We start from the raw sequence: 7,964 nt of genomic DNA on the forward strand, positions 1-7,964 counted from the left end.
GTCATGCTGTCTCTTTGCAGTAACTAAGACAGCCATTCAATGCTGACATATTTCAAAATTATTCTGCCAAGTAATTTTAAGCATTTACACATGAATTCTAAGTCAGCCTTTTGATTTCTCAAACATGATTGAAATTTTAGGGAGCTACTTGAGCACAACTTAGCTGCGTTTCTGGAAGAAACACCAGATGAATGTATACAACACAACCGAAACAATGTATACACACACACACACACACACACACACACACACACAGACACACACACACACACGTTCCAGTATCGACTGACTTCAGTTTGCTAGTAGCCACATGGCTACAAACTGAGCCATGCCCTATGAGGGTAATTATTCTTGCATTCCCCTCCCTGTATCTCCTGGGGTTGGAATCTAGGGCTCCAAGTATGCGTGGCATGTGTTGCACTGAAATCCCCCACCCATGGCCAGCACATTGCTTCATAAATAAATGAAAGAGTAAACATAGGAACGAATAATTAATTCAGGATTTTTATTTCCAAAGAATCCATGAAGCTTTCATTGCAATCAGGGTCAGTTTTGAGGAGAGGACGCCCTTCTCAGCCCTCTGTTGACATCACAGCCTCATGGATGCTCTGTGTGATGTAGTCTATGTTCTTGGCATTGATGCAGGAGAAGTTGATTCTGCTGTTCTTGGGGATGTAGATGTGCTTCTTCTTGACTAGGAACTCTACCTGTTGGTCTATGAAGTCACAGGACTCAGAGTTCCTCTCAAGCTCAGGCAGAATCACACAGGATAAGAAGTCTCAGCATCTGCTGGGTCCTACAAAGGTCTCTAAAGCAGCCCCATTTCTCCAAGGATGTGAGGAAAGCCCCGAGCAAAGCTGTGGACTGGTCATCTAGTCAGTGCAACTCAGCATTAAAACCAAGATAGGAGGGCTGGAGAGATGGCTCAGAGGTTAAGAGCACTGACTGCTCTTCCAAAGGTCATGAGTTCAATTCCCAGCAACCACATGGTGGCTCACAGCCATCTATAATGAGATCTGATACCCTCTTCTGGCTTGCAGGCAGAATACTGTATATATACATAATAAATAAATAAATCTTAAAAAAAAAAAACCCAAGATAGGAAAGATGTTTTCTTCCAGGTTGCCAAATTCAAATAGCCAAAAAATTATGAATGAAACATGCTTATAATTCCTGATTGTTTTATGGTTCTTCTTGCTGTATGTAGTTTATTGTATTTATGTGTAATAAGATAAACATATGTAAAAAAAGAAAATAATATTAATTATAATTATAATAATGGAAAAAACAAACTCTCAGCTCTGAGGTCAGGAAGGAGAGAGTCACCTCATTCTGGAACTTACAGTTAAGTCCCAGATAACCATGGGCCCCACTCTGTTGGGTGATGTGATTCCAGGACCCAGGGGTCCCCAGGAGCCGGAGCTTCTCCTTCACCTTCTCCTTGATGAGCATGATGTTCTCCACCACACTTTTTAGATTGTGCTTCCTGCCAGGAAAGAGCAAGAGATCAGACTGCATGGCCTCCTTGCTTTCCAATGCATTGCCATCTCTTCCTACCTTTCCATACCTGACCCGTGTCAGGAAGCACATGAATAGAACCTGGGCTCCATAGTGCCTATGGTGGGAAAGGAGGTTGGATTTCTGCTGTTGTTTGGGTCTCTGAAAGGCCTGTGTGTTAAAGGCTGTGTCACTATTGGTTGTGGGAGGAAGTTAGGCCACTAGGGACTAGTAGGATTTCTCCTTTGTTTTCTCTGTTTGCTTTATGGACATAATAAGGTGAGCATGTTACCCCAGACTCTCTCTACCATGGTGCGTTGCCTCCCCTTAGGATCAAGTGACTCTATCAGTTGAATTTCCAAAACTGAGTCGACACAAGTCTGCCCTTTCTTTTTGTGGGGAGGAGTGTTAGCCATCTGAGGTATTTTGTTATAGTAACAGGGAGCTGAGTAACATGGGCCCCTATTAATTTAAGCATGCAGACTCCCAGATTTTGTCAGATATTAGTGTGTGTAGGTCAGAGGACAACTTGCAGGAGTAGGTTCTTTCTTTCTTTACACCATGTGGGTCAAGGGAACCATCAGGTCTTAGGGTCATCAGCTTTGGCAGCAAGTACCTTTACCTGCTGAGCAATCTTGCAGGCTCAAGACCTCTCTCCTCTCTCTCTCTCTCTCTCTCTGTTTCTCTGTCTCTGTCTGTCTGCCTCTGTCTCTGTCTCTCTCTCTCCAACTCTCTCTTTCATGTGAATGTGTTTGTATACAAAATAATGAGTTTCATCTCAGTGCAGTCTGGAAGTGTTCCTATATCTCACTGGCTTATGTCCAAAGTAAAGGTGTATAGTGAGACTGCTGGAACTTTGGTTTCTTAAAAAAAAAAAAAAAAACCCCACAGAAGTATTACAAGAATATGTTTTTGTTTCAATCCCAGGCGTGGGGAAATTGGGCTTTGCAGCAGCTGACTATAATTTGTCTCATGCTCTAGCAAAGGCATGGTTTTGCCAGCTGCAGATAGTTTCTGAGATTGTGTGGAATTCTGGGAAAATTTCAGAGGGTATATAAATGCTAGAGCCCTGCTAGGTGGGGGTTAGTGCTTGTTGGTCATTCAGGGTTGGTTAGTTGATATTTGTTAGTAGTCATGCTCAAAGACGAAACAAGATGATAGAAATTAGACTCAGGGATCGATCTCTCTCTCTCTCTCTCTCTCTCTCTCTCTCTCTCTCTCTCTCTCTCTCTCTCTCTCTTTCTCTCTCATCCTCATCCTCCTCATCATCTTTTCTTTCCTATCTAATGATAGGGGTGGGAGTCAGGGGTGGGGAGGATAAAGGGTAGGAAAAAGAAGAACTCACAAAATAGTAAAAGACAACTACAAAGGTGCTACTATTGTCCTCTCCTAAAAGGTAGGGAAACCCTTGGCATAGCTAAAGCCATGGCACACACAGAAGGCCCTCAGGTAAACTGAATGAATGTGTGGATAAAGGAGACGGGTAAAGAGGCCACAGAGGAAAAAAGAAACCCTCAAAAAACACTGTGAGCCAGTCAGTCAGTTGGGACTCTCCCCCTCCCCCCACCTCTTACCACTCTCCAAACAGAGCCCGGTTGCAGAGGATGGTGGTGATTACCCGAGCCCCCGTGGAAGGAGGGTTTTGCCACAGGGCCTGGACATAATTCATCATCTGGGAGAGGACACACAGCAGGTGCTGGTTGCTGAGGGCTGCCACGGCGAGGATCCCCACTCCTTCATCTGCAGCACAGAGAGTACAGCCTTGCCCTCAGTCTTCTATACCCTTCCCACCAAGAAAGAGTTAAACTAGGAGCGGCAGCTCAGAGCAGCCCAGGTGGTGTTTGGCCCCAAAAGTTAGCCAAGCTTCTCTTGCAGAAGGAAGAGCACAGGTGCCTATGCCAGAGTGCTCAAGGAAGAAAGAGCTGGAAAGATTGTTAAGTACTCCTAATCTTCCATCTGAGGAGGCAGAAGCTCCTCAGTTTAACTAGTAGGTTTAGTCAAAGGTCAACTCCTAGCTCTCTGCTGTTTACTGCCTCCACTGTGATTTCTCTGAAGTCCTAGGCTCCTTCCAGGGGATATGTGATATAAAAACAAACAAGCAAAAACAACAACAACATTTATCCACCCTGGCGTGGTGGCACACGCCTTTAATCCCAGCACTTGGGAGGCAGAGGCAGGCAGATCAATGTGAGTTGGAGGCCAGCCTGGTGTGCAAAACGAGCCTAGCACTGCCAAGATAACACAGAAACACTGTCTCAAAAAACTAAAAAACACACAGCCCAAGCCAAACCAAAACATCTATCCTTTGGAGGAGGGATATGAGAAGGCAGGGGGGAAAATGTGAGGAAGTACATTGTTTGGTGTGTGGTGTCTGTGTGTGTGAAGGGTGGGGGAGACACATTATAAGAAACCCATTATTTTATAAGCTCACTAAAAAAAAAAATGAAACCAACATCACGGGCTGGAGAGATGGTGTAGCAGTTAAGAGCTCTTTCAGAGGTCCTGAGTTCAATTCCCAGCAACCACATGGTGGCTCACAACCATCTGTCATGGAATCTGATGCCCTCTTCTGATGTACACAAAAGCAACATCACTTGCATGATGGGTATTCCCCATTTTGCTTGTCTTTCCTTTCATACCATACCGTAGATGCCAAAGTTCTTGGATAGAGACTGACTGCAGAAGAACTCAAAGCCGAGAGACACAAAGTGCTGTAAGAGTCTGGTATCTTCTTCCAGGTCCCCAGTGGATAACCCTTGACAGGGAATGTCAAAGAAGGGAAATATCTCCTTGTTCTGCAAGAGAAAAAAGGCACAACAAGTGTGAGGCTGATGGCGGAAAGCAGACAGGAAAGACGGAGAACCTGCGGCAGGAAGCTGCGCTGACCTTAATGGTGGACATTAGCTTCACCGACTGCTCTTGTGTGAACCTGCAGTCAATGATGTTCCCAATCACAAGGATACTGCCATCTGGGATGTGCTGCAGGAAGACAGTGTCTTATCAAGGTACCAGCAGAGGTGACACAGGATAGGGGATGGGGGGGGGGGGGAGGGGTTGGGGGATGGGGGGAAGGGTGGTTTAGAGGAGAAACAATACCATTGGTTTGCTCTCACTGAAAAGCCTGGCAAATCCAAACCCAGCAGAGTGACTGGGAAGAGTAGGCTGTAGGCCAGGCCTGGGGGGAAATTCTGAATTGGGGGACCCCTGTCCATCTACCTCTATCACTTCAAAGAACAAGCAGGGGTCTGAGCACAGATCCTTGGGGTTCCAGATGGAGTATTCGTAAACTGTAAAACCCATGTCCTGGAAGATGAGTCCATAGTGCTCTGTGGGAACATAGACCCCCCCCCCATCAAGAGCTGGGGTTCATGTGGAAAGGAGAAACAGAGGGAGGCAGAGATACCAGAGAATGGGGGTGGGAGGGTAGGGGGGGCTGGCGGGAAGGGGTGGAGGTTTACTGACTGATGGCAGGGTAACAACAGGAAAAGGATGGACTTAGCTTGGCATAGGCACCATTAAGTGGCAGTAAGAGTGGAGGTTACACATAGGGCAGGAACTGGGGACAGGATGCAGGGTCTGCCCATTTCCCAGGTGACACTCACCCTTTTGACATGAGATGATACAAACGACTTTCAGATTCTTACGCCACATCTTGAGGAACTGGGCTCCGAGTTGGAAGGCTCCACTCTCACCAACAGTCTGTACACCCCCGACCTGCCAGCAAGCAGTATGGGAAAGAAGCATTTGAAAGGGGCAGCGGTAACACTAGCACACCCTAAAGTAGATTTTTGTCTTATTTTTGATGCTGGGTGTAGGACCTTACACATTCTGAGCAATCCAGCCTTTTTCCTTTCTTTTCCTCTTTTTTTTTTTTTCAAGACAGGGTTTCTCTTTGTGGCCTTGGCTGTCCTGGACTTGCTTTGTAGACCAGGCTGGCCACGAACTCACAGTGATTCTCCTGCCTCTACCTCCTGAGTGCTGGGATTACAGGTGTGTGCCACTATGTCTGGCTCTTTTCCTCTTTCTATTGAAATGATCTATTTACAGTTTTCAAATCAGCGGTGTGAGTGGGTGTGACTGAGTGACTGAGTGCTGCGCACTTTGCTTTGGATCCCATCCTTTGTCCCTGAATGCTGTGGAATTTCAGAGTCTTGGGCATGGCTTCTGTCAAAAAGGAGGCTCCTGCATAGTCCTGTGTGGATTAAGGTCAAGCAGCCCCGCATCTCCTCTTTGTGGCTTACCCTTTTCTCCGCAATGGCTGGGCTATGCTTTCCAAAGAGAAGCTCCAAAGAGGCTTGGATGAACGATTTCATACCCAACAAGGGCAAATACTCATAGTTCAGAGAGGGGTCCTGTGCAATCTGCTGGCGGGTCTTGTGCACCACAAGAGAAACCCAGGGCTGGCCGTCATCGCTCATGCAGACTGTGGAGAAACTTCAAAGGGAGCTCTGGACACCTGACCTCAGGGTCTCCGAGGCTGCGCTCAGCAGCAGCTAGCAAACCACAAATCTTGCCTGTGTTCATTGGAGCTTTGGAAAGTAGCCCGTGAAAGCTTACTATTTTTCCTCCATCCCCTCTTGTTTTCCATCTTTTCATAAAACAGTATGCTGTTAGCGATCGTGTTTCAAAACAAAACACCACCACCACCACCGAAACCCACAGCGAAGTCAGGTATGGTAGCCCATGCTTGTCACCCCAGTACTGAGGAGGTGGAGGCAGGAGGATCATTTTTTTAGGCAAGCATTGCCCCAGGTGAGTTTCAGGCCATCCTGAGCTATAAGCAAGATATGGTCTCAAAAACAAAACCACAAACAAAACAAATGGTTGTCTTGTTTTCATCTTAAAGGCTGCAATTTACATACAAAGTGAATTAGGCCTTAATGGAGTTAAAGCCCACTGTGGCTTTCATGGTGGCAAGGCCTGGTTCCATATTAGGAGGGCTCTCTTGGTCTGTCTCTGTGTGTCTGTCTCCATCTATCTCTGTCTCTTCTCTTGCCCCTCCCCCCTCTAGTATCAAGCCTCTCAGGCTGGCTTTGAACTTGCCAAGGAGCTGAGGATGACCTTGAACATCTGATCATCTACCTCTCAGGTGCTCAGATTACAGCATGTGCCATACCTCATTGACTTGCTGGGGATTGAGGGCAGGGCTTCAGGAATGCTGCGCAAGCACTCTACCACTCGGGCTACATCCCCTCAGAAGGCTTACTTTCTTGATTCAAGAGCAAGGGCAGTGGCAGCTCAGTGGTTAGGAGGAGCACATACTGCTCTGAAAGAGGACTCAAGTTCAGTTCTTAGCACTCATGTCAGAAGCAGCCCATAACCACCTGTCAATCCAGCTCTCAGTGGGTGGGTGGATGGGGGTTCCAACGCCTCTGAGTATCTCCTTGCACACACGCACACACACACACACACACACATTTTCTCTCATACACACACACATACAATTTTTAAAAAACTTAAGAAAACAAAACAAACAACAAAAGAATGAGAGAGAAGAAGAAGGTAGGATGGCACTTCCAGTACTTGGGAGGTGGAGGCAAGACCAGAACCTGCTCCAGACCGTTTTCAGCTACATTATGAGTTCAAGGCCAGCCAGGTTCACAGGGGACGGTAAAAACAACAACAACAACAACAACAGCAACAAAACCAAACCCACAAAACCCCAGAGAGAATTGGGAGGAGCATGAGAGGATACAGTAGTAGATAAAAGGGGAGGGGAGGAAGAACACTTTGGCTCCTTCCTTATTCCAAAAAGTCCCCAGCAAAGGGCACCCAGCATGGGATGACTTGGGACCTTCACTGTTCTTTTCTACTCGGGGAAGTTCTGCGAATAAACCGAAACCTTTCCCAGTGCACTGGGATGGGCTATTTATTCTTCAGTCCTCCACTGGGGACACTGCCCACTTACAGGCAACCAAAATCGGTAGAAAACCTTAAACCCTAAAATGACTTGGCTCCTACCTCGGTAGGCCAAGAACAACTTGGCAGAATATTCATCTTGCCTGTAGATCTTTAGTAAGCTGCCTTCCAGCTTCTGGGCTTGGGGGACATCCCTGAACACAGAAAGACTGGACATAGTTGAGCAGGTTATGGAGCTGACAACTTAGACTCTGCTTTAGGCCTCTTTCTCCCAGAACCTTGGCAGAGACTAATGGGCACTGGGTTGTCAGAGCAACAGAACCTCAGGACTCCCAGTCTCCATGGTGCCCATGTTTAGGGATGGGGGTGGGGGTCACAGGAACATTCCATGGTACTGGAGGAGAGTCCCCTGGGAAAATAGACATGAGGGAAGAGTGAAAAAGGACGTGGGATTCCCAGGCACTTTCCTCCCTAACTCTCTGCCTTCTATAGCCCCAAGCCATCCAACTGAAATAACAAGTTAGTTTCTAGAAAAGCAGGAGGAGGCTGGCAGCCAGTGAGCTGGGTAGGGCTCCCCCAACAGAAGCAAACATCCCACAGCACAGGTG

General features: G+C 47.0%; 1 protein-coding gene across 1 annotated transcript; it reads right to left on the reverse strand.

Moving 5' to 3' along the window:
- Window positions 1-508: 508 nt before the first annotated feature.
- Window positions 509-7,573, reverse strand: Got1l1 (glutamic-oxaloacetic transaminase 1 like 1). Its single transcript, XM_051169606.1, has 9 exons — window positions 7,459-7,573; window positions 5,739-5,920; window positions 5,100-5,211; window positions 4,714-4,823; window positions 4,384-4,476; window positions 4,142-4,292; window positions 3,072-3,237; window positions 1,344-1,486; window positions 509-715 (listed from the first exon to the last, which is right to left on the reverse strand). The coding sequence occupies exons 1-9, from the start codon at window positions 7,571-7,573 to the stop codon at window positions 573-575; spliced, it is 1,215 nt and encodes a 404-aa protein (XP_051025563.1). The 3' UTR covers window positions 509-572.
- Window positions 7,574-7,964: the final 391 nt, after the last annotated feature.

This window comes from Acomys russatus, chromosome 27 (genome assembly GCF_903995435.1).
Source record: "Acomys russatus chromosome 27, mAcoRus1.1, whole genome shotgun sequence".
Lineage (NCBI taxonomy): Eukaryota > Metazoa > Chordata > Mammalia > Rodentia > Muridae > Acomys > Acomys russatus.

Bases quoted from the DNA above. Each gene is read 5' to 3' on its own strand.
- Got1l1 (XM_051169606.1), bottom strand. From the start codon at position 7,573: ATGTCCAGTCTTTCTGTGTTCAGGGATGTCCCCCAAGCCCAGAAGCTG. The intron at 4,293-4,383 runs GTCAGCGCAGCT...TTTCTCTTGCAG, and splicing joins AGCTAATGTCCACCATTAAG to AACAAGGAGATATTTCCCTT. The intron at 3,238-4,141 runs GTATGGTATGAA...TCTGTGCTGCAG, and splicing joins CAAGAACTTTGGCATCTACG to ATGAAGGAGTGGGGATCCTC.